The 26,425-nt window shown below is 37.0% G+C and overlaps 1 protein-coding gene across 1 annotated transcript in view; it reads left to right on the forward strand.

Annotated features, from left to right (window-relative positions):
* The window catches only part of REV3L (REV3 like, DNA directed polymerase zeta catalytic subunit), a gene marked incomplete at its 5' end in the record, with an annotated part of 71,205 nt that overhangs the window by 21,241 nt on the left and 23,539 nt on the right, over positions 1-26,425 (forward strand). The window contains 8 exons of the mRNA XM_015620910.2: positions 1,758-1,897; positions 4,300-8,488; positions 8,877-9,856; positions 10,423-10,505; positions 11,544-11,669; positions 13,225-13,417; positions 15,835-15,946; positions 24,884-24,999. Of these exons, the coding sequence (XP_015476396.2) occupies positions 1,758-1,897; positions 4,300-8,488; positions 8,877-9,856; positions 10,423-10,505; positions 11,544-11,669; positions 13,225-13,417; positions 15,835-15,946; positions 24,884-24,999 (5,939 nt within the window). The remainder of the gene's footprint in view (positions 1-1,757; positions 1,898-4,299; positions 8,489-8,876; positions 9,857-10,422; positions 10,506-11,543; positions 11,670-13,224; positions 13,418-15,834; positions 15,947-24,883; positions 25,000-26,425) is intronic.

Here is a 26,425-nt window from a genome sequence, read left to right on the forward strand (position 1 = left end):
AATTTCAGACACAAGCCGTGGGTATCTTTGCCCCCTGCATGATTCTGCTCATGCGTGAAGAACCAGTTTGAGTCTGATGATCTGACTCTGCTCAGGCTCATTCCGTCTGTGTGGCTTCCTAATGCATCCTTGTATATCCATACTGTGGCTTTTCTGTTAGTATTTACCAGTCCCACATTATCTCAGAAAATCTATTCAGCTAATGAGGAGTAACCACACCCTATTGAGTGAATTAAATGGCTTGGGTTTGATTTGTATTGAACTGGAGAAAAAAGCCCACCAAGACCTGGACTAGTTCATGTATCATGTGATACATAAATTTTCCTGGAATCCAAACTGATGGGCTTGAATGAGGAGAAATCTAAGTTACCTGCAGAAGTCATCTCCAGTCTGATTTGGTTTACTGAAGTTGACAAAGATTTACCTGGGATTACAGCATAAATCAGGTTGGAAGAAACGTCCCCAGTTTGATACTAATTTGCATATCAAGCTGATTGCTTTGTGCTGTGCTTTTCCATGTTTTGGGAACATAGAAGAGGGACAACTAAGCTCACCTAGATCACGGAGAGTGCACCTAGCTGTGCTTGTTATTTGATTCTCCAAGTCATGCTTTCAGACCTGACCAGATATTATGTGGTTACACTTGAGCCTATTGTTTCTGGACTAACAAATCTGTCCTGATCTAAATTAGCTTTGTGCTGACATTCAGATGTCTAGGGTGGTACCACACATATAATTCATGCTGGTCTAAATCCAGTCACAAAAGAGTTCTGCAAAAGCAAAGTTTATTTAGGTTATTTGTATTTTCCTTCCTGTAACTTCAAAACATTTGTATTTATATATTTTAAAATATTACACTTAACAACTTAAACAACAAAGAAATTCAAAAATCCCAAATTTCAATTCCTTAATATGTATCTGGATTTCTTTTGTGTAACCACAGAATAGCTTATTTCTGTTAAGAATTTTGTCCATCTCACACTTTATTTTAAAGAAGAAATCAAATTCCTAAGTAGTTGTAGAGTTATAATATACTGTAAGATTTGTTTTTTTGTGGTTTTCTGTGATATTGTTCCTTCCCCCATGCTCATATAAAGCATGCCACCTTAAAACCACAAAAAATTCATAGCAGCTTTTCTTTGTAGATTTGCATCTTTTTTTCCCCAGTGAATTTATGACTGTAAACATGGCAGTGTAGAACAGTTAACTTAGTAAGAGCAACTTAAGTATTAACAACAGCTGCTTCAGAATATTCAGTAGGAGGTGGAATGAAACATAGTTTTGTTGGTCATGATTTAGTTAAGCCAAGAGAGATAATTGTTATAATACAGTAAAGATTTCTTAACAAAAAAAACTGCACAAAAAAGTAAACATCTGTTTGCTAACAGCTAAACTGAAGTAATTTTGCACAGTTGGTTTAGTCTTCAAATTTCAAGCACTTTGAAGCAATGAAATTAAATCTCAGTAAAACTGAACTAAAATTAACCATCTAAATGCTGTTTCTGTATCTTCTTAGATTAGTGAATCCTGCTGTTTAAAATGATTGGTGACCACTGTTGCCTCTTAAAACAGTAACATTGAATATTATTTTGACTTCCCCAAGAGAAATATGGCAAAATTTTTGTTTGTTTCCTTTTGCTCCCCCAAATTACACAACCACATAGCACCACACCCAGTTGAGTTTCATGTTCCCTGTGGCTCGTGGTGTTTTCTAGTAGAAGTATTATGCATCAGTTAGTTCCTTCTCTTTCCTCCAGGTCAGCTGGCAAAAATATGCATCGGAGTTCAACAGAAGAGGATTCATCTTCAGAGGAAGAAATGGAGTGGAGCGGTAACAATATGCTCCTAGCTAATCTCTCAATACCTCAGTTAGATGGAACTGCAGATGAAAATGGTGGTAAGTAAATAGAAAATCAGCTTTGGAAGCGGAGTCATCATTCATTTTCGCATCAAATTGCTAGTTCTCAGAAATGCTGACCATTTTCAGTCCTTGTTTCAATTGGAAAGAAAAGTTCTCAACAGATTGCAGATGCGGGCCCTTAACATCTTATAAAACAACTGTATTTTAATCTCAATGCTCTCTATGCCCTACCAGAATCTGTTTTTCTTTTTGTATCAATGATCCAAAAAAGGACACAGCTTAATTAGTTTTATGGGAAAAGCCAAATATGGTGTTAAAAGTAATGATTCTGTAGGATCATTTATCCTCCTAGGATTATTGTAAATGATAACTGTGTTGCTGTATAGATTTAGATGATTCTTTGCAAGTATTTGCCACACATGTTAAAATACAGGGAGCCTTTGTTTTGGCGTGTTTCATTCTGGAGACTGTATGTTCACATTTGGGATTGCGTGAGTTAAAACTACGCAGTAACAAAGCTGCTGCAGAAGGAACTGCCTTTCAAAATCTGTAAAAAAAAATAAATTAATCTGTAGAGATCTTTTGCTGTCTTTATAACACGCTGTCTTTGATCAAATAATATTAGTAAACAGAATGCACACTTTGAGGTTAGGCAAATATATAAACAATATTATGTGTTTCATTAGAAAATCTGCATGTCACATTATAATGTTCAGTTGAGAATATGAACTATATGATCTTATTAGATTATAGATTATAGCCAACCACAGCTATTCTTTTGTGCTCAATGTTTAAAACATAATTTGCTTTTTCCTTTGCTTTTATAGTATAATGGTAGGATGAATACGTGATTTGATGTACTACTAATATTATTTGCTTTTGTCAGATATACAGCTGTACTTTCCTCATTTGCCATACTTTCTAATTTGTTGTAATAAGAGTTGCTGCTAGCTAATGAGACTGTTTCTTAGGTAATTGTTTAAATTTAAGCATATTTTAAGAAAGTGAAATACCACATGCAGAACACCAGCTTAGGAAGTTTATTACTGTGAACTTTTACATTGATTTCTTATAATTAGAGATACAGTAAATTCAAAACAGATCTCAGTTCAGATCATCGTAATTATAAAATATCTATCCACACATGAATCTGTGTCCATATGATCTGACTGATTAACAAGTATTTCTGCAGTTTTTATATCTGAACAGCCAGGTATTTTCCAGGTATTTGTTGACACTGCCAAACTCCTATTTTCTGAGTTTTCAGTTAATCATCCTCATTCTTTCTGTGGACTCCTACTCTCAAAGAATAATAGGCAGCATCTCTCAGCTGTGTTTCACAGCTCAGGGACTCCGTGTATGCATTAGAAAATGTTATTAGAAAGAGATTGGGACTTCCTTTTATTTTTCTCAGCCAGCAGCAAATAAATTGCTAAGATGAAGGTAGCATGAATCTAAGATAATCCCCAAATTGGTTGAGATTTACAATAAAGGCCCAAAGGATCCCCAGTCCAGTACATCAGTGTGCAGCACATGCTTCCAGGTCATACATCACATATAACTCTTATCCTGCTTCAGCATTTCAGCTAAAGAGGTGGACACATGAACCAATTTCTGTGTGCCTTCTGAGTTTCCCTGTGTTATCTGCCTCTTTGCAATGGTACAACTCTGTCAAAGTACTCCTTCTGCAAGTTTATGAGCAAGCACACACTTGTTAATTTGTTACCATGTCCCTGTCCGTACTTACCCTGCAATAAGTGTGGTGAAAGTATCACTGAAAGAGATGAAAATCTTCACACATACCGTGTCATGACTCTGCATAGGGCAAGTTACCACCTGCCAGATTATATGGGAACATTAATACATGGATATGAATCCAGGATGGGTGCTGTATTGCTCTGCTTTATAGAAGTGCAGGAAACTACCTATTTTTAGTGGACAGCACAGTTCATACAAAGCCCGTGCCATGTTATGAGATACCCTACTTTAGCTTTCTGTGGAATGACCTTTTTGTACAGGGAAGATCATTCAAATAAGTTTTTTGTTTTTCAGAGCCAATGAGTATACATACTTCTCAGGGACAAAGCAGGGTACAACCTTTTCTAGAAATCAGTCTTTTCATGTAGTCATCTGAAAGTGATTGTGAAGCCTTCTTTCAGAAAGTCAGTATGAAATCTTTGACAATGGTATGCAACTCTGACGTTGAGGTGTAATTGACAAAATGTCATAGACAAATGTACTGACAATGTGATTTTGATAAAGCAGCTCATGCAGTCAGGGTCTTTAGTTGTCATGATTATAAATGTAATGTGATTTACATGAGTTTTGTTTCTTATTTGGATGGGAAGGCTTTCAGGAAAATGCTGTTAAAATTTTTACTGCCTTAGGTTATTTTTTTACGGGCAAACTAGAATAAAATTGCTTTTCTTCCATTTCAGACAATCCTTTGAATAATGAAAGTTCTCGAACTCACTCCTCTGTCATTGCAACAAGCAAAATGTCTGTAAAGACCTCAATCTTTCACAAAGATGCTGCTACACTAGAACCCCCATCTTCTGCTAAAATTACTTTTCAGTGTAAACACACAAGTGCCCTTTCTAACCATGTTTTGAATAATGAAGATTTTGTAGAAGACCTCTCACAGCCAAACACAGAAACAAGACCTGAACTTTCAGTCCATTCTCTTACAAAAGAAAGCACTTACTCAGCAAAGTACCCTACTCCATTCAGCAATAGTACCCATGCAGAAAACTCTCACAAAGAGAGTAACAAGAAAGATACTCTCCCAGTTCCTTCATGTGGAAATAATATTTTTGACTATGAAGATGATATTTCATCAGTGAACAGACCAATACCTAGTAGGAAGTACATTAGCATTAGAAAGGCTGAAAAGGATGTCTCTTTTATGCATGTGGGCCGCCATATTGGTGACAACATGTTGAACAAAAGCTTATATAACTTTTCTGATATGAGCCACTCCAAAGGTAAAATGTCCTCTGAAGTAAATGAAAAATCCAGCAGTGCAAGTATAAATAGTTTTTTTCCAGCAACAGCTACAGAAAATTGTGAATTGGTATCTTGTTCAGGAGGCAGTCGAACTGTGGTACATTCACTTGAAAATAACACTGATGAAGGTGGCCTTAATAAGCTTAAAATTAGGTATGAAGAATTTCAGGAGCACAAGGCGGAAAAGCCAAGCCTCAGTCAACAAGCAGCACATTATATGTTCTTTCCTAGTGTTGTTCTTTCTAATTGTCTCAGTCGACCACAGAAGTTAGCTCCCGTGACATATAAATTACAGCAGGGCAACAAACAGTCCAGGTTTAAACTGAATAAAAAGAAGCACAGTTTTATCAATCGTCAGGAGCCTGCAAGTGTAAATGATGTTGCATCAGTGAAGGAAGGCTGCTATACACAAGGTAATGCTTGTAGTAACGTTCCTGATAAGGATAGTGCTTTACCTAGTGACTTAGTTCAAGTTCCTCTTGAGGCTTTTGAAAACAAAATGTCTACAAGTACTGCTAATTACACTGACTGCCCGTTTGCAGATGGATCTCTTGAAACTGAGCAGTCATTTGGACTGTGTGGGAATAAATACACGCTCCGAACGAAACGGAAGGTAAATTATGAGACTGAAGACGGTGAATCGAGCTTTGTCGCACACAACTCAAAAATTAATCTACCTCAACCAATAGAAAGTGTTGAAAGTTTGGATGGGTCTCAGAAGTCTCGAAAGCGTAGAAAACTTTCTAAAAAATTGCCACCTGTTATTATTAAATATATTATCATCAATAGATTTAGAGGGAGAAAAAATATGCTTGTTAAATTGGGGAAAGTAGATTCTAGTGAGGAAAGAGTAGTACTCACAGAGGAAAAGATGAATTTATATAAAAAGCTTGCACCTTTAAAGGACTTTTGGCCAAAAGTTCCTGACTCTCCTGCAACCAAATATCCTATTTATCCACTAACACCAAAGAAAAGTCACAAAAGGAAAACAAAACATAAGTCAACCAAGAAAAAAGCTGGAAAACCACAAAAAACAGGTAGTACAAATATTAAAAGAACTTTATCTTTCAGAAAAAGGACTCATACAATTCTTTCTCCTCCTTCACCCTCCTACAGTGCTGAAGCGGAAGACTGTGACTGTAACTATAGTGATGTTATGTCTAAGTTAGGTTTTCTTTCTGAGAGAAGCACAAGCCCAGTAAACACATCTCCACCTCGCTGCTGGTCTCCCACTGATCCAAAAGCAGAAGAAATTTTGACCAACCTGGACAGAGAAGCTTTATTTAGTAGGGCCCCCAATATCTACAACAGCAAGACTGTTAACACTAGTGTAGGAAAAAGTAGTCGAGCAAAAACTCAGGTTAAGAAATGTAAAAAGAAATTTGCTAGCCCCACTGTATCTACCAAGAAAAAGAAAAAGATTAATCAGGCTGATAAAACACCAGATGAAGGAAAGAAGAAACCTAGAACAAAACAAAAAACAGTTGAAAAAGTGTCCTCAAGAAAACGCGTTGTATTTCAAGATGAAAAAGGAAATGGTCGCTCTACTGCAGAGGTCAAGTTTGTGCTGAAACATCAAGATCCTCATGAGATTTCTTACAACTCTGTCTGCTCTCAGCCACTTCACAACCTCAAAGACAGTCCTCTTCCTGGCTATTCAGCTGGATATCTGTCATCAGCACAGCTCCCTGCAGCTGATGCACAAGGTAATTCATCAGCCTGTTTTCACTCACTGATGGAAATTGATAAGCCTGTAGATGCACAGTGTTTGCCTGCTCCACGGGAAGACCCTCATTCATCTTTCACATCTGCTTCCGTGGCATCTGGAAGGGAAGTACCAAAAATGAGCTCTCAAAGGTCTAGGACTCAGAGTGCTATATTTAGAATGAAGGATCCTGCTCTCATTCAAAACATATTTGATCCATCTAATCACTCAACTCACATAACACAGAATGCTCATATCTCAAAAGATAAGACTTCTCCAAAAGCAGAAGAGATAAAAAATTTGCAAATCAGATATTTGCCAACAGCTGGGAAATTAAATGAAACTCGTGACTCTCTGGACACAGTAAAGATGGATCAATTACATGCCACTAACTATTTGCATTGTAAAGACAATAATCAACAGCAGATTTTTTGTTTACCAGAGGCATCCAAGCCTTCTGATCCTTGTTCTATTCTTAAGCCATCTGAGGAAAACCCTGGCCCACTTCAGTTGCCTAAAAACTGTTTTGTAACATCTTTGAAAAGTCCAGTGAAACAGTTAAGTTGTGATCAAAACCAGAGAGGATTTATTTTGGATATGTCACATTTTAAACCAGAAACCACAAAACAAAGGCCTCTGTCAGAAGCAACTGTGCAATCAAAACCCATCTCCCAGTATAAAAACAGGAATATAGTGGCCCCATCAGCATTTGGTGAAGGACAGTCTGGTCTGGCTGTTTTGAAAGAGTTGCTCCAGAAGAGACAGCAGAAAGCTCAGAATACCAGTATTGCACAGGAACCATTACTGGACAAACCACAGCTGAGCAAGGGCATACCATGCCCTCTAGAACAGAATAAAGCCATCAAAAGGTCACGATCAGTCACATCATCAAGAAAATCTCGTGCTCCCAGGAGCACAAAACCTAAAGAAAAAACAGCAAAACTTCCAAAAATGGAGTCTTCGAGCCAGCCAATTACTAGTCGCATTGATCATTCTGTATCTGATGACAGCCCTATTTTTTTTTCAGACCCTGGTTTTGAAAGCTGTTACTCACTTGAAGACAGCTTATCTCCAGACCACAATTACAACTTTGATATTAATACTATAGGGCAAAGTGGATTTTGCAGTTTTTATTCTGCAAGCCAGTTTGTCCCAGCAGATCAAAATTTGCCCCAGAAATTCTTGAGTGATGCAGTTCAGGATCTTGGTTCTGGACAAACAACAGAAAGTGACTTTCTATGTCATAATGACCAAAAATCTGAAGAAGAAAAGCAACATTCTTCAAGCACAAATAAATGGATGCGGTCTGGTTCCCTGAGCCCTGATCTTTTTGAGAAGACCTCACTAGATAATAGTGAGAACCACTGCCATAGTCAATGGAGAAAAACCATTCATTCTTCAGCTTCTAGATCTAGTTTCATTGATACCTCTTGTACCCAAGAGACTGAAGTCTGTTTAAATGAAAAATTCAAATTGAATAGAAATACAGTAAATAAAGAGAGATTTCTTAATCTTTCTCAGCCAACCTGCTCAGACTGGATTCAAAGCCACATTAGAAAAGAAACCACTTTTGAGCCCTGTCAACCACTTGATTCAGTTAATACCTCTTTTACATCCTTATTGTCATCGCCTGATGGTGAACTTATAGATGCAGCTTCTGAGGATTTAGAATTACATGTTTCAAGGAACAATGAAGCATTAACTCCAACTCCAGATAGTTCACCAAGATCAACCAGTTCCCCTTCACAATCAAAGAATGGAAGCTTTACACCTCGTACTGCTCACATTCTTAAGCCTCTCATGTCCCCACCTAGTCGTGAAGAAATCATGGCAACTTTGCTGGATCATGATCTCGCAGAAACAGTTTATCAGGAACCATTTTGCAGCAATCCTTCAGATGCTCCAGAAAAGCCAAGGTACTGTGTTAAATGCATTTCTGTCTACATGCAATCGTGAATATATTATATTTAATTTATTCCTGTAAACAATTTTGTGCTAAGGCTATCAGTTATGTGGCACTGATACATGAAAGATCCCATCTGATATACATCCATTTGAAGTTGAAAATTACTGTGCTTCCAGACCGAATACCCATTTTCTTTCATGAACACTTTGAGTTTTTTTATTGCATATTTTGTTGTAGTAAGTGGGAATGTGCCTTCATGGTTTGTAAAATAAAAATATTGCCCATGGGAATTGCATAGTGAGAAAGCCGGTTAGTAGTACTCTGCTTTTCTATCATCTGGAAGACTGCCTCAGTGTGGTTTAGAGTAAAACAGTAATTCAAACTACTTTCCTTCACAGGGAGATTGGAGGGCGGCTTCTCACAGTGGAAACCAGACTTCCAAATGACCTCCTCGAGTTTGAGGGGGACTTCTCGTTAGAAGGTCTACGGCTCTGGAAGACTGCATTTTCAGCAATGACAGAAGGTCCTAGACCAGGATCTCCTCCTCATTATGGTCACTCTGCTGTTAATAAAAGAGAAAGTAATAGCCATAAAACTAGTGAAGACAAAAAAATAGTCATAATGCCATGCAAGTGTGCTCCAAGCCAACAGCAAGTTCAGATATGGCTTCATGCCAAAGAAGAGTATGAACATTTCAAGAAATTGCCTAAGAATCATTCTGCTGAGCTGGCAAAGGCAGATGAGAATTTTGGCTCTGCAGTATTGTCTGAAGAGAAGTCTATAGAAGTAATAAAAGTAGCTAAAGATTTGAATTTGTCTAGACTGGAAGATGAAAGACCTATTGTGCCTACAAAGAATTCTCCTGCCTCTGTGGCAGAAAATACAAAAATGCAAACCAAGGAAACCTGTGATAAGTCTATAAGCACTATAGGAACTAATGTAAATACTAGAAATGACATAGACTCTAATAAAACTTCATGTGAAAGCAAGACACACCCTACTTCAGCTCTAGAACATGATAAGGAGGAGGAAGAGGAGGAGGAAGATTATTATGTCAGTTACAGTTCACCAGATTCTCCCGTGCTTCCTCCTTGGCAGCAGGTAGCATCTCCAGATCCAAAACAGTCCAGTTTAGAAGACGCAGAGTGGAAAAATCAGGATATTATTTTGTCTTCTCTGGAAGAAAATGATGCTGGAAGTGCACAAAATTCTCCATGCACCCAAGAGGACATAAGGACATCTTTTGACACATCCCCATTTCCGGTTAATGAAGATCCTGGAAATTCTGAATCTGTTTGTCTACATAGTACACCCATTGTGCACAGAAAAAACCAAGATGGGATACCTGAAGTTCTTGGTTTTACTCCTTTATCTGCAGGTAAATCCATTAAGTGATTCTAATAATACACGCACCCACACAAAAATTTGAATATATTTCTTTTGACATAATAAGAAAAAAATATATCTCTGCAAAAAAATATTTAAAACTATTTTTTAAAAGGAGAAGTTCTGTGCATTATTGTCAAAAGTAACTTGAATTATTGAAAAATCCTAGAAATACGACATCCATTTGCATCCAAATGGTCTCTCTGAACTCTGAAGTGCTGGTTAAAAGCTTCATTTAGAAGTATTGCTTATTTGGGGGATTTTTTAATCTTGTTGACTGTATAGCTTGTAATTTTCCAAAAATAATCTCTACATTCTGTAGAGTGTGAATAACATGGCAATGTTCAAGATGATGATGATGATGCAAGGCTTTGTAAATTATTTTTTGTTCCTAAATGTCCATAAATTCCAAATTGTAGTAGTTGTGCTTTGGATTTAGGATAAAGCTATATTTGTTTATATATGTAATACCTGTTTGTAATTTTAATGAAATGCCTCTGTTGTTTCTTGCATGCAATAATATTGAGGCTAAGTAGTCTTTCACTCATATATTTACAGAACCAAAAGCTCAGAAACTGAGCCACAAGAGGGGAAGTAATACTGATGGTCTTCGAAGAGTACTTCTAACCACACAAATGAAGGTAAATGAACATTTTCTGTACAGGTGTATTTTTATTATGCAGCACCTACACATTTCCATTTTTTCCTCTTTGTTGTTTTTGTCTTTTGCTGTTAAGATCTTGAAAGTACATGTAAAATGGTAGGGTACAATTGCTGTAGAATCAGAGCACACTCAAAGTTAGGAAAAAATTTATGAGTTTAATCTGGGGGAAGCGAGTGTAAGTTGGAGATTGAGGGTGCTGCTGTAGGGTAGTAATGAAACACTAAACAGACACCATGTAAAGATGTTTTGCTCTTTGAGTTACAGCATCCTTTTTAAGTTCTAGTGCGATTACCATTTTTTATATACATATACCTAGACCTGTGTATATTTATGCTTCTCTATGTGTATTAGTTTTCAGACAATGTTCTAAGCATTTTCTGAAAACAAGGAGGGCAGTTTGTGGTGTGCCAACAGAGGAGAAAGAGGTTGGACTTGTTTTACTTAAACAGTGTTTCTGCTCTCCATGTTGGAACAGAATGGTGGGCTAGGTGCATTACTGGAGTGACCCAGTAGGATTTTCTTCTCGGTATACTGGTGTTCACCTGTTTAAAGGAGGTTTTTAATGTACCTTTAATTCAGTGCCTTAAAAAGTGATGACTGAAACAGGGGTTTTTGACAAATTGTTGCTCAAGAGAGAATAGAGAATTGCTGGTTTCCATATCCTTAGACCTTCAAGAAAGCCAGTGTATGTGGGACTGGGGTTTTTTTTTTTTGGTAGGGTTCTGGGAGGTTTTGGTTGTTTGGGAGGTTTTTTAAATACTTCAAACTGCCTCTTGCTTTGCTATGAATTAAAATTATTCCTGAAAGGCAGAAAGATACAACTTTTGTTGGCTTGTTCAAAAATGAAATGAGGAAATAGTGAAAGGTAGGGGACGTTTAGTAATTTGCAGAGTAGCATTTGTGTTTTCACTGATAAATCTGTACCTTATATTGCATATTGTTTAGTATTATATGTGTGTTTAGCAACCTCTGTTTTCTCACTATCCTGTGCTTTTTTCTTCCCATGCCTGATAAGAATCAATTTGCTGCCCTCGGTGCTCCAAAGAAAGAGACTTCCCAGATTGAAGGACCATCTTTAAATAATACTTACGGTTTTAAAGTCAGTGTGGAAAACCTGCAGGAAGCAAAATCTTTACATGAGGTAACTTTACTGTTACATGTCATCTTATAAAATTATAATCTATCAGGCCTATTTTATACTAGCAGAAATAAAAATCTTTTTCTCCTGGATCCCTACGTGACTTAAAAATTAATCAGTGTGTGATGTCTGCAGCTTATAAGTAGTTTATCTACCGGTTTCAGCTTGATGTCCAATGCCTCTAACTGAGAATTGAACTAGACTTGGCAGTATTTTGGTTGAGAGGATAGTAAACCTGTCTTTAAAAATAAAAATAAGGGAAAAATCAGAAGGAAGAAATAGTAAGTTTTGCATAAAAACATTACTTAAAAAACTAGTTGACCATGATTTTTATGGATTGTTCCCATAAGAAATAAGGCATCTGGCAGCCTTATCAGTAAGGCCCTCCTGGTATTTCTGCTTGTTTCCTTCTGAACCTCTTGGGCAGTTTCTACTACATTTAACAAAAGGGTGCCTATCTCAAAGAAGGTCTCTATATATTTAATGTAGGTGAGTGTTTGGTGTGGGAAGAGAAACCAAAGTGCTGGCAAAAGGGAAGCAATGTAAATACAGTACTGCTGTGTTGGTTGCTGATGGGGCAAGCAGGCTGTGTGTATGTGCTTCTAGACAGACTCCACAGCTGGAATTAGGTGTTGGCCAATTTATAAGTTGATAGGGAGGTAGCACAGAGTAAAGGACATGGGAAAAGCCACAAGAAACCAGTGATCTTGGGGGAATTGATAGTAAAATTTCACTCAGTGATGTTTGTAGTGATTTAGCATGCAAATCTAGAGGAAATAAGGCTGGCCCCAGGGCATCCTACATACACAGAAATACTTCTATTTTTTTTCCTCATAATCTCTCCAGCCTCTCCATTAATCCACGTTATGAGCAATATTACGCAAGACAACAGAATAGCAACATAGTGTTGAAACCATATTAAATAATACCGTCTTTACTGCAGAGTCAAATCTTGACAGTATATAGGGATTAGCATTTTCTTAATGTAAACCATTCTGCAAAAAGCTCTGGCAATATGATGTGGAAGTTCATTAATGCAACTGAAGGGAGAGATAGGTATTCTCCCTACCTTTGTGTAAGACTTAGTCTTCATGCTTGTCCTGGGTGAGGGAAGGAAGGGAGAAGAAAGACCACGAGTTAAGTCTTTGTTGGTGACCAGTTCAGAAATGTGATTCAGCTCAATATACAAAGCTGTTTGAAAACACTACAGGAATTTTACAATTGTTTAAGTTGAACATTATCTGGTTTTCATCTTATTTTCTGCTTTTGGTAGAAGAATACAGTACTCAGAAACACATATTGAATTTTCATAACTGAGTATGAAACTGTTTAATGATTAATCTTTGTTTTTCCTAAGATGGTGCTATTTGCAAAAAAGTAAAATCCAAAGTTGCATGTTTAATCACTTCTGTTAATTTTCAGGTAGAACCTTGTAGTTACAATGTAATACCACCAAATAAATGTCTGCACTGTCCTCATTTGCGCTAATAGTCTTCTCTTAATTTTTTTTTGAGAAACCTTCAGAACAAGCTAACATACTGTCTTTGTTTGTTGCTAGGTCCAGCACCTTACCCTCATCAGTATGGAGTTACATGCTCGAACAAGACGAGATTTGGAACCAGACCCAGAGTTTGATCCGATCTGTGCTTTATTCTATTGCATCTCATCAGACTCAGCGCTGCCAAATACTGATAAAAAAGAAATCACTGGTGCTATAGTGATTGATAGAGGCAGGACACTCTCAAGCCAAGGTTCCTATTTCTTTTTTTCTTAATATATTTTACAGAAATGCTATTTCTTAGTAATCAAACAGCAGCAAGCAAAATGTAATAGAGTATCTATATTACTATGTATCTCATTTAATTTTGTCTTGTTGAATGGCCGTATTAAATATGGAGTTTTCCTGCTTATATCTTACAAAGAACTATTGCATGGGCTGTAAACCACAAATAACATTTGCGTGTGCAAGTATCCATGTTTGTGTACTTGTGGACAAGCTCCTGCAGTGTTCTAAAAGTGTAAAGAGGAAAACCTGCCTTTAGTTTCCTACTCAAGTTGCTGGATAGCTACAAGTAGAAAATGTTAAAAGCAAGACAGTATGTTTTATATTTTACTTAAGGGTTATTTTTGTGGTTTTATCTGATCCTTTTAGGATCTAAACAGGGGCCCTTATTCTATTGTACCTTTTTGGCTTTGTTTAGACCAGTGATACTCAACCTGTGGCTCTAGAGCCGGATGTGGCTCTTCATGGCCCTACAGGCGGCTCTCGCAATGTAGGCATCTGATCGGCGCTCCACTCTATCAGGCAGCGCGGGGAGCACTGAGCAAATGGACCAGCAGTGTGGGAGTCGCTGAAGTTCCCCCTCCCATAGGGGGAAAGAAAAGGAGCTGCTGGGATCCCCCCACAGGTAAGAGTAGAGATCACCTCCCACCCAGCAGCTGTGGGGCAGAATGGGGAAAAACTTGCCCTTTTGCCCCTTCCACCCCTCCACCCCACTCCTTCCTAGCAGCCAGAAGGGACTGAAGACAGAATGCTGCTGGGAGAGAGGATGCTGATGTGTCATGTCGTGATGTATCAATGTGTGGTGGCATTAAGGCAGCATCATCACACATTGAAGTGTCATGATGGGAAAAAAAAAATCACACTGTTGATACTTGATTTTTATGGTGCTCTACAACTCCATTTTATTAAGAAGTGGCTCTCCAGCTGTTAAAGGTTGAGTACCACTGGTTTAGGCTAGTAAAAAAAAAAAAAAAACCAACCAAAAAAAAACCTCAAACCAAAAAACATCCCCAAAGTAGTCCTCTTACTTTCAGGGTTTCTTTGGCATTGTAAATGTGTATCAAACCACAAAATACTGTCTAAAATTTTAAGCATGGACAAAAACCTACCAAAAATAAATTTAGCAATAAGGCAACAGCTTCTTCTTTTACCAGTTTATTTTACAAAGTATTGTAGATATTATATCTTGTTAAGCTAAGTTTTTATTATTCTCAGTGGATTTTATTCTGGTATTATATGCTTGTTACTATCTTTAAAAAATTTATTTCCGTTACCTTACTAAGTGAGATTTTTTTCACAGTATAGCCACTATGGCTCCCTAGGCGTGTGCCACTGATAGTTTACCAAGAAAAAGCTTTCTGTAAAAGGTCCAATGATACTTTGAAAAAACAAAGGTTCTGATCTGGTTTTGTTAGTAAAATAAAATGATGTGTTTAAATGTTATTGTGACATTTGTTGCTTTAATTGATGTGTGCTGTCAATACTTTCTTGGTTAGAACTTTTTGAGTTCCCTGTGGAGTGACTTGACATTGAAATACATCTTTTTTTTTCCCCTTTTATGTTATTATTGCTTTGTAAGTCACAGTACTTGCTTTAGCATTTATTTCTGAAAGCACACTTTTCTTAATTCTTAAGACCTTAAGAATGTGTCAAAGTAGAATGCCTTTTAAAAACTCCAGTTCCTAAAATGTACAACGTCATCGAAACAGAGATCATACTATCTGTTGTAGAGAGAAAATAGAGTATGTGTTGTGCATTATTCATTTAAAGAAGTTGGTTTTTTTTAATATGAAAAGCAAGTGCTGGGTTCCTGCATGCATACAAATTTAGATATTACTGAGACATTATCAATGCGGACATTCTTAATGTGCACTAAGTGAGCAGTTGCTCATGTTTTTCCATTTTTGTCAGTAACTTAGCAGTGTGCTGAAAAAAAGAACTATACTGTTATATAGCATTTTCATTCTGTAAGGCATTTTGCAAAGGACTACTCTAAGATAGCAATTAAAATTACATTTTGCATAAAAGCAGTGTGTGAGCTGTCATATAGTCATTTAATATTTCTTATTAAAAGTAATTTTCTAGTAGCTGGACTTTTGTGCATGTAAAATAGTGAAATTTCTCTTGAATCAAGTTTGTTTCTATCTGAGAATCTATGCAAGATTACCGTTATAGCAGAATTTTACAAAGTGAAAAGAAAAAATTATTCCACCCAAGAGGAACAAAATAAGTCCATGGAATTAATTGTGATAATTATTAAAGATAAAAATAAGTTGTCTTCCTTATGTCTTTTCCATTGTATGTTGTATTCTAAAGAAGTATTGTTGCCTGAATTAATGAAATTCATTCTAAATTGTAACAAGTTTTTTTACTTTTATTTTCTAGGGAGCAGAGACCAAGCCCCCTTGCTTACAAGATCTGGAGTTACAGGACTAGAAGTCAGTTACGCTACTGATGAAAGAACTCTTTTCCAGGAAGTAGTGAATATTGTAAAAAGGTAGCATATCTGTACGTTCTGCTTTTATTTTTCAGGCTTGGAACAGCAGATTTTGTTCCTTCAACCATTGCCAGTCTTTCAAACACTGATTTTTTTTGTTGTTGTTGTTGTTTCCCTCAAAGGCTTATTTCTAGAGTGGACAAGCATGGTGGTCTTTCAAATAAAAATATTTTTTGCTTTTCCTTTTCTCTGACAGCAAGAGCATTCAGATCCTCTTAAGCAGCTGAGTTACAGCCTTGAAACTTATCAGCCATATAAGTAATCTTTTTTAACATACAACTTTCCTGTTAACCCCAGAATTCATTACACATCTCTCTGTGAAACTCTCAGAATAGTAGATATTAGGAGTGCTGAGAGCTATAGAAAACCCCTCAGACAGGAAGAGTTTTCTAGGATCTCTAAGGCAAGATAGAAAAAAAAAACCTGCATGGTACTGAAACTGCTGCAGTTTAAAATCAGGGTTCATTGAAAAATCAGTTTTCTTCATTAGTTTTGTCTTCTCTGAATGGAAATCCCCTGCTCCATCGAATTAGAAAAAAACTGCTGGTTTTCCCCATCTCCACCAAGGCTGAGAAGCCTGTTCAGGAGCACTCTCGCCTGGTGCGTAGGTGGAACCACAGACGTCTCTCCAGACCCTACTGACAGGTGTAAAGCTGTAAAATTTCAAGGAAAATAAACAGATCTAAACTCTGAGTCACTCTGCTGGAATAGAGGCACAAGAAAAAAAAAACTAGGCAGAGTACATTTGCAATTCTTTCTCTCTCCAACCAGAAAACCTCTGATGAGAAAGACTTTGACCAACCCCATGAAGCCAGAATACAAAAAGAGTTGCTGAATGCAACCAGCACAGGGTGGGTCCTGACAGAGCAGCAGATCCCTGTTCAGAGAAGACAAAATTCAGGTAAGGAATATAATATTATTTTTCTCTTTCTTGGAAATCTAGTGCTCCATCAAACTTAGGAAAATCACTCAGAATGAGAAGCTGACAATAAATGAAGAATTCTCCACCAGTTGTGTGGAAGTTTAAAAAGTGACAGGGCAGAAAGGATATGGTAGAGAGAACTCAGCAGTTAAAATATATGTTTCTCATTGAAGAACAGAAGTCTTCTATATCTGTACATACTGAAGGCATTACAAAATGAAAAAAAATCATGCTATTTTGGTGTACTTCAAGATGGAATGTAACAGGTTGATTGAGAAATCTCTGCTTATGAGATCTTCTCTAGCGTGTGCTAGCATATCCTTTTGATGCAGAAACTTCATCCACAAAGATTGAGTTAGTTGACTTGTATTCCTGGAAGAGAAAAGGTTAGATTTTTTAGTGGAGAGACATACTACCGTCATCTTCTTAAGTCTACTTCCCTCCCAACTCTAGAATTACACACCTCAGCTCTCAGATTTCTGGTGGACTCTCAAAAACGATGGTTTTTGAAATTTGGACCACATCTATAGTTTGCTGCTCCTGTATTTTCTGTAGCCTGGGCAAAAAAAAAAGAGAAATTTTGTTGCAGTGAATGTTTTTTATTTCTTAAGCACAGAACAAGTGTCTAGGCCTAGAGTAGCTTTAATTGAAGGAGGAAGTATGGTAAAACTATGCAATTAAGAAGTAGTGGACTGCAAAAACTTCCTCAATGAGAAATGATCAAACAAGGGGCTTAAATGAAAATTAGTAATTATTTTTTAAAAAAGATCTGTTGATCTTTTTAGTGTTATTTTTTCCCAGCACAAGCTAGATACTTTGGCTGTTCTGGAAGATGCACTTAATAGTAGGTCTGATACATCAGAGAAAGAAAACTATCAGGCCGTATGTAAGAAACATTACTGCTTTAACTTCATGGAGAAACACTCAAAATCACCTTAATTTTCAAGCTGAGAATTGCATCAGTATCTTATATTCTGATACATGCTTTAGGCTGGACAATAATAGGCTCTTGTGAGTGAACAGCATGCCCAGCATGACTGTAGCCTGCTTTTGGTTCATGTTCTTGGCCTCTTGGGCTGTTGGAGGGAAGGGTGGAAGACTGAGATTCCAGATTCCTGGCATAATGAATGACAGACTGTCTATTCACTTTAGATTGTCAATATCAGGAACAGACTTTATCAACTTGCTGGAGCACTGAACAAAAAGGATCTCAGCTGCAGGAGGAATTATCTCACACAATCCAGTTAAAGAATTCTTGTTCCTATTTCTAGTCATTCTCTTAGTAGCTGGCCTAATTCTTCTTACTCCATATATGTGAAATTGTGGAACATACATTTTTGTTTAAAGTTCCAGCCTTCTTCTTCTTTGTTTAGACCTTTTGTTTTCTTTCCATCCTGGCTGTTGAAAATAAATAGTTGTTGATTCTATAACTTCTTATCAATACATGTAAACTCTGGAAGAGCCAAATAGAGAATTCTTGGTCACTCTTTCCAGCATACAGATGAAGGAAAAGTTACTAATGGAAAATTTGTCATTTCTGCAATACTCATACCTCATCAGTGTCTTTTACTAGGTTTTTGTGACTGAAGTTTCCAAACTTTTTGTAGCAGAGCTGAAGTTGTTATTCTGTGTTCACTGAAGATGAGTATTGCTCCAGCAAGTTCTCTGGAATTGATGAACTGAAGTTGGATTCAATTAATACCTTCACTATGAGGTTGTTTAGGCTGTGCTAGATCTGAATGACCACAGTATGGTTAATACCTTGGCATCTGTGAAGTAGATACCATGGATTGCTAGATGTTGTCTCTGATTAACTCAGAGCCCTTGGCAAACAGAGATAAGTCATCTTGTATTCATTTTAGTAGACCAGAAGAAGAACTGGTTGCTTCTCTGGAATTGTGATCTGTGATTTCATCAATACTGAAAATTCACAGATTTATCCAAATATTGAGGAGAATAAGCACCTCTGCTTCTAGGAGATTATTACTGAGAGTGACTAACCTGTGAAATGCAAGTACTTACAAGTGTGAGTACTAAAGTCTATGCAGAGACAACTTTAAAAGGTATTGGAATACTGAGGTTGAGGGTTGAGAGTCAGGAAACAGACAGAAGGGAAGAGCCACAAATACAGGTTTGGAGAAGGGAGGGAAGAACAAATAGTACAGATTTTAAAAAATAAAAGCATCATTAGATTGGTTTTTGGTAACCTGACAGCTGTCTTAGACTTTGAGAGGGAGCTGCACCTGCATAGGTCCACATTTCCCTTCTTTGGTAAGCTAGCCTCTCTAAACAAAAAAAAGAAAAAAAGGCTTCAGCTCAAAACTGGCATAAATCAGCTGAGAGACAGCATCCTTCTAATCCTGTGCAGCCACTGGGGATGTCCTAGAAGCAGAGACATCCAAGTTGTAGGCTCTCTGAAACTGTCAGAGGGGATTTTTTTTTTCTTGAAATGGAGCCTGGGCATGTATTGCTGTCCTAAAGTATTCTGTTGTACTGCCTGAAGTGCTTTCTTGAATAGATCCTGTGTTGACCATCAGGTGTCAGCTGCACTGAGATGGGAGAAAAAATGGAAGAATCTTTCTGCTTGAGGAAGTAAGAGAACCATCTCTCTGAACTTAAAGGCAGGAAAAAAAGTAAACACATACATACTTCCCTAACACAGGAAAGGTGACTTGGGAGGAAGAGGTGCAAGGAAATGCTACAGGAAGGTTTGCATGGGTATTTAAAACATAGGAAAACTAGATATGTGCAAGCCTGATGGAGCAGTGGATTCCCATGAAAGAGAAATTAAATATCTGGGCCTCTCCTTCACTTTTAAGGCAAATTGTTCCATTTCTTGTTAAGTGCAGATGCTACCAGATAGCAGAAAAGGGCTGTTCCTGCAGGTGTGAGAGGAGCAAAATTTGGAGAATTCATGTGAGAATGCAAAATCCCTATCTCTCTGACACACAGAGGATGTGAAAAGAGGGCAGGCTTGAAAAGAAGACTAGTAGATTCATTGCTACTTGAGACTTACCAGACAACCACATCTCCTTGCCTCCATTGAAGTAGTTCTTGATAAAATTACATGAACAGAGTATAATGGAAGATTTTACATAAACATTTTGGAGATAATATGTGTATATTAATTAACTGTTAATGCTTAATACTTAAATATTTTTAATAATGTTTTTCTTGTAAGGTATAATGCTAATGACTTTTTTTGTTTGGATACAGTGCATTATATTTCTTCTTCTGTAAATGCTCTTGCAACGTTTTCTTCTTAAAATAGAGATGTGCTAATCTAACCTTCTTTTTCCAGGCCAGTAACATCTTCATCAGTGACATTTTCCTGTAGAAATCTGTATTTAATGTCCTTTTTCAACTTTATGGATTTTTATTGTCTAAGGCAAACTGGAAAAATGTTTTCAGAGATTTCAGTTATGTGTTTGAGTCACCAAGCATTCTGTTGCTATGCACAGTTACTGCTTTTGTCTGTATCATAGGTCTGGCATAATTTTCCACACACTTCCCCCCCCCTTTTTTTTTTTCTCTCTCTTAATCATAGCTGAAAGAAAAATAGCAGTCAGGAAAAGCAGACACATAATAGAAGGGAAGGTATAACTGGGAGTTTCAGTGTTCATTCACGAAATCATCAAATAAGAAAGAGGGAGAGATGTCATAGCAGCATATACGACTTAGCTGGAAAGGAAAATAATCACATTTCTACTCTCTGCAGCATGTATGAGTTGAATGTTAATGCTGTTGTGTTTAAATCCTGCCAGCATAAATGCTGCTTTTCATCTTTGCAGAAAGTCTGGCAACAGCATGCAAAGCAGTATCAGGGCCCATCCTTTTAACAAAAGAGCATGTGGTGGCAAGCACACCTCTTATTCCTGTTGTGTTACTCCTAGCCAGCAGCTTTCAAGTATCAGTATTACAATTTACTAGTTTTTTTCAGGTGTAACAGCTGGTCTCATTACAATTTCTTCTTATAAAATAGCTTGAACTGGTGATGAAGATCAGTTTCATAGAGTACTGTAAAAATTGTGAGACAGGAGGATGAAACATATAAAACTTGTCCTCTTAGCTCACAGCCTGTTGTCTTTGTGGCATTGCATTGAAAGGAGAGAGACAAAGTGAGAGAGTCACACTTCAGCTAAGCTGACATCAACTAAACTTAGGGTTTGCCTGTTCATTTTCCCATGTGGAATAATCTACTCTTTTAGCTCCAGACGTCTATCTCTTCTTTTCTAGTAGCAAATAGTATACCACAGGAGATCTCAGCAGGTGTCATACTGGTTCATTGGCACCACTGGTACACCAGATTGGGCTGCAGGAGAGGGCATTTCTGTGGCATAAACTGGGACATAGTTTGTCAGCAAGCAAATTAGAAGCAAGAAACAGCAGTGTCTCTTAGTAGGTGCAAGAAATTTGATAGGTCTGTTAAACCTATTGCAAAAGGTAGATCTTATGCATATGTAGTTCAGGAGGTCAGGTGTTACTCAGTAGAAGGGAATTCTTCATTTTAATTTTACTTTTTTTTTCCTTCAGGGGTAATTCAGAGATACACTTGTGAATGCATACAGATATACATACAAAATGCATATATGTGTAACATACTGCAGTATCTGAGTAACTCTGTTGCCAGGAGTACATTTATTGGTTTTCATGCTTTTAGAAGGATACCACTTGGATGCAAGTTTTAAATATGGACCAACTGACATTAAAGGACTATGATTACAAGGATTTTACAGTAAGATTTAATCTCACCATTTACTAGGCACTCCTGATTTTCCATTTAGATAGCTTTATATAAGTCATCTGACTGAAACTTAAACATCTGTACTTCACTGTCAGTGTCTAATTAGCTATCCTCATTACCAAGAAAGTTAAACAGGGCAGGATCTTGGTCTGCAAGAGGTGGCTAAAATACAAAAAAAATATTCACCCAAAGAGGCGTTTTTGTTCAGTGACACTGGAGACCAGTTTAGAAAACTCAAGATGCCAAAATTAGCTGAAATTGGACACTACCCTTAATACATGGGTGGTGTCTAGCTGGGATGGAAAAGCAAAGTAATGTGCTGTAAAGTGATAGCCTGTAACTCAGTAATGTGCAATTACAAGTAATCCCTGATGGCCTGGACAAGCAAGACTGAGTTAAAAACTAGCACACTGCTTTTTAAAAAGTATTTTGATTAATAACCTTTCCAATCTATATGTGGATTCACATAAAATTGTGTTAAGATATGTGATACTTAAGTTAGATACAATTTGTTTATATAAGCAGAAGGATGTATCTGAAAACATCATAAACTAAAACGTTTTTATGTCTTGTCCTTTAAAAACACTTTCACTGAAAGAACTAGAGAAACGGTTCTTGAGATTACATGCAGATAGATTGCAGAGGTCATTTTGTTCATTAGGTTAAAAGGTAATGGGAAGATTACCTCCAGAACTGATTAAATACATTGAGTTGCAGTAGTATTATAATAGCCCACAATTTTTTTATTAAGAAGGAAGTGAGAAAGGTTAAACCTGCTTGGGCAGGTTTAAGTTAATACCCAAAGGCAAGTTAAAACCCAAAGCAATTCTCCTTTATCAGCTGGTGAAGGACGAACTTCACCAACTTGCTGCTTCCAAACAGTTCTTGTTTCTGTTCAGAACAGGCTTATAAGAGAAAGCAAATTTCTGGCATAATGAATTTTGCTTCATGTACCACTTAAGTAGTTCTACACGAGTTTCTGATTGACATTTGCATCTATCATGGAACCCATCTGTATAATGCCTTGTCCTGTGTAAAGCCTACAAGTATTTTCCATTTTGAATTATGTGATGCCAGTTTTCAAATACGATAATGAATGACTACTTCCTTCATTTTAATTAATCAGTACTGGTTTGCAATATGCTAGGACCATGATAGTTTAGTTACAAGAATTAATTTGAAAATACGTTAAGTTTTATAGTGTTTATTCTAAAACGTGGCATAATTCTGTTTTATTTCAAAGCTGAAATGAAACTATTAATAATTTTGGAACATCATTTCACAATCATTATATGTTGTGCAGAGCAGCAAGCAGTCATAACTCTTTTTGACACTGATTCAGCTGCTGGAATGAACTACAGGCTCGCTTGAGTCATTTGTCCATAAATTGTTCCAAGTATCTTTGGGGTTGTACCATTGGTGGAATAGGCTTCCATATTGAGTAAATTTACTGTGTCCAGTCCTGATGATCATTGCCACATCCAAAACCAAATAATGATTCTTTCTATGTGAACAGAAGATAGCAAAATATCCCCCAAATTCAAAGTACTAGTTCTTTCTCTTTTTTTTCTGTAGAATGGTAGAAATCAAAAACTTTAGAATCCCATGCTTTAGGCAAAAATTGTATCAAAACCATTCCCTCACAAGTAGAAGTAGGTAATAAAGGCGATTTTTGCAACCTCTGGCAGGTGCAAAAGCCCAAATTGTAATAAAGAGAGAGCCATGCTGAGTACCAGCATTCAGCTATTTTTCACAGAATGTTAGTGTCCATGGCAGAAGTGTGGAGCTCTTTTTTTGAGCTATTCTCAGTGTAATTAGTATCTTCAAAAAGAGTTGTCATGGCCTTTGGCTAGGAAAGGCAAAGGCAATGGACATAAGCAAGGAAGACACTTTCCTGATAAAGTCTGAAGTTTCATTTGTAATGTGTGTGATACAACTCAGTATTCAGGGAAAGGATGTTCTGTACTCAACAGTCAGGAAATGTTTGTATTTTTTTGATGTGTTTATGGATGTAAGGAGTACAGAGTTCCTGTTCAAAATCCAAGGCTTCTGCCTACTCCCTTCCATAAACCAAGGTCTACATGCTGTTGTAAGGTTGGGCATAGACTATGGTACAGGATCCTCAGCCTCTCTTCCATCCTCTACCTCCTGACAGCTGCCCTGATGTCATTCAGTTGTATTGAATGCTGCCTGCTGGAACTCAAAACCTTTTAGCTGCATTGAAAGAATCACAGAATCATCAAGGCTGGAAAATACACTAAAGGTCATTTAGTCTAACCAAGAAGCATTTATCCCAGTGAAGCTTCCCTTCTTTTTTTTTTTTTTTTTTTGCTATAAAAATAACAGATATCTCATGTTACTTTGTCTGGTCTCTTTCTGCCCAGCCCAACAAAATCATTCCAAGGCTATTGAGCAATGAAAAAAGATCATGACTTCTGGTTTTGATAGTGCCTACTCAAAAGTTAGGTTATACTGGCTCCTTTGAGCTATCTCCTACCTGTGCTTTAAAGCCACATTGTTATCCTTCTGTCTAGTGAGCTCTGCTCTGAGCCTTATTAGAAGTGATTGTGTCTTAAGTCAATTCTGACTTTTCTTCAGGTTTTCCAGCTGGAAAGAGATACAGCATAAAATTAGTTTTTCTTGTGTGCCTTCTAGAAGGAAGGTTATCTTAAATAAAGAGGTATTTAAAGATAACTGGTAGATCTGGTTGCTTTTCTCTATGTTTCAGTTTAGACAACTCTCACTCAGCTACAAATTCTAGTGATCTAAATGTCATCATTTAGATCCCGAAGTTCCATCTGATTACTCTAAGTTACACTGACACATTATTTGTAAACATACCAGTTAACCTACTGGCAAATTCTGTTTCATAGGCATGGCTTTATTTCACTGCACATCTGTCTTGTGCCAGTGACTTAAGTTTCAGTTTATGCTTGATACATCCTGATGCCATTAATAAAACCTGATGAGACCTCAGTTTTGTTCTTTGTTTGTAAAGACTGACGTAATAGAAGTATGTAAAAAAAAAAAATTCCAGTGAAAATATTCTTTCTAAATATTTTTGTCATTGAATGTTATTAAAACTCCTAAGAGATTGCCTGTTTTAAATATTGTCTCCTAGTCCAGATGCTGCTTTCATAGAAACCGATTGTGACTGCGTCTTTTTTAAACTCAACATAATTTGAATGCAATCCTGTTTATATTTTGTTCATGGAAAATATTTTTGTAAATTATATGAAACTCATCTTTTCTTTTCCCCCTACCTCTCTAGATATGACCCAGACATTTTGCTAGGCTATGAAGTCCAGATGCATTCCTGGGGTTATCTCTTACAGAGGGCTGCGGCACTGAATGTTGATTTATGCCAGATGATTTCTCGTGTGCCAGGTAAGTTATTTGTTTAGAGCTTCAGTTTAGTTCCAGTGGAAGCAAGTTGAAATCTATGAACAAATTTAAAAAATAAATGCAGAGTATTTCTTCAGATAGATCTTTTCTTTTTTATTCTTGCTCCTATGTTGTTAATAGTATAATCATATGTCTCGTTAAGGACTTCTGGATTAGGTTCTTTTTCCCTTTGAACTGAAGATTGACAAGAGGGAGGCTATTTTCTCTTGTTCAGTCTCAGTAGTTTATTCTTTTCTTATCAGCATTACAAGGTACAAGGAGCTATGTGCACTATGATAGAAAAGGGTAAAATGGCCAACAAAGATCCTCTTCAAGGTCTTCTATATGTCCATTTACTCAATTAACAGATGCCCACTAAATTATTTTTTTTAGTGACTCAATGACCGAACACCTGTGTGCTGCACTATGGTATTTTCTATACAATCACTTACTACTACCCAAAAACCCCTAGGAGAAGAACATGAAGAAGAAAGAAGGACAAGAGACAACACCCTAAATCCTCCATCTTGTCTCTTGTTCTCTAAACTACTTTGTCACCCAGTGATTTAAGAAACTTTCTAATCTACACACTTACACTTTTCCTATCTAACATTTGTTTTCATGTATCACCATGAAAACATGCCCATGAATTTCATATTATATGAAATGCAGTGTTTCTTTGAATCCTAGAACTAAGTATTAGAAACAAGGGCACACACTCTATATCTCAGACTCCAACAATCACACACACCCCTCAAAAAAAAAACTAGAAATAACACTGAGATTCTGGTGTTTTCTGAATTTTCAAATTCCTGGCATATTCCACTTCTGTGTCTCTTGTATTCATGAACCCGGACTTACATTCTGTAGTTGTGTGTTAAATTTTCAGTTCTTGGAGGTGCTTCTGCTACCAAACCTTCTTTTGCTTTCCTTGGCTCCAGTCATTGAGAGTACCTACCATAATTATCATTTGTGGTTTTTCTGGCTGGAATACAAGAACATAAAACTGCTCCTGAGCAGCAATTGTCCTGGACAGCAGTTTTGTAATAAAATTCTCACTTTTAATGACCATTCTTGTACTTTGGGCATATTTTATTGGGCCCAAATGCTGATGCTTTCCTGATGCATTTGGAAAAAATGTCTGTTTAGATTGACAAGAAAACTTGATGAGAATGGTAACCCTAGTGTTTCTACTTAGCCAATCAATAGAAGCCATCATTCTGAAGAATGGAATCAGTGAACAGCTAAATAAATGTGCTGTCACACCTGAGAAGAGTCAGGATGACTTTGTAAAATGGAAAACTGTCTCAAAAATTTGTTGTAGCTCTTTGCAGTCATCAAGGTGATGTGGATGAGGGAGATGTTAAAAATCAAAACAGTTGAAAAAGCTGTTTTTCCCAGGGCTCTTGCCAGAGATCTGTACAGAAAT

Source organism: Parus major, chromosome 3 (assembly GCF_001522545.3).
Source record: "Parus major isolate Abel chromosome 3, Parus_major1.1, whole genome shotgun sequence".
In the NCBI taxonomy this organism is placed as follows: domain Eukaryota; kingdom Metazoa; phylum Chordata; class Aves; order Passeriformes; family Paridae; genus Parus; species Parus major.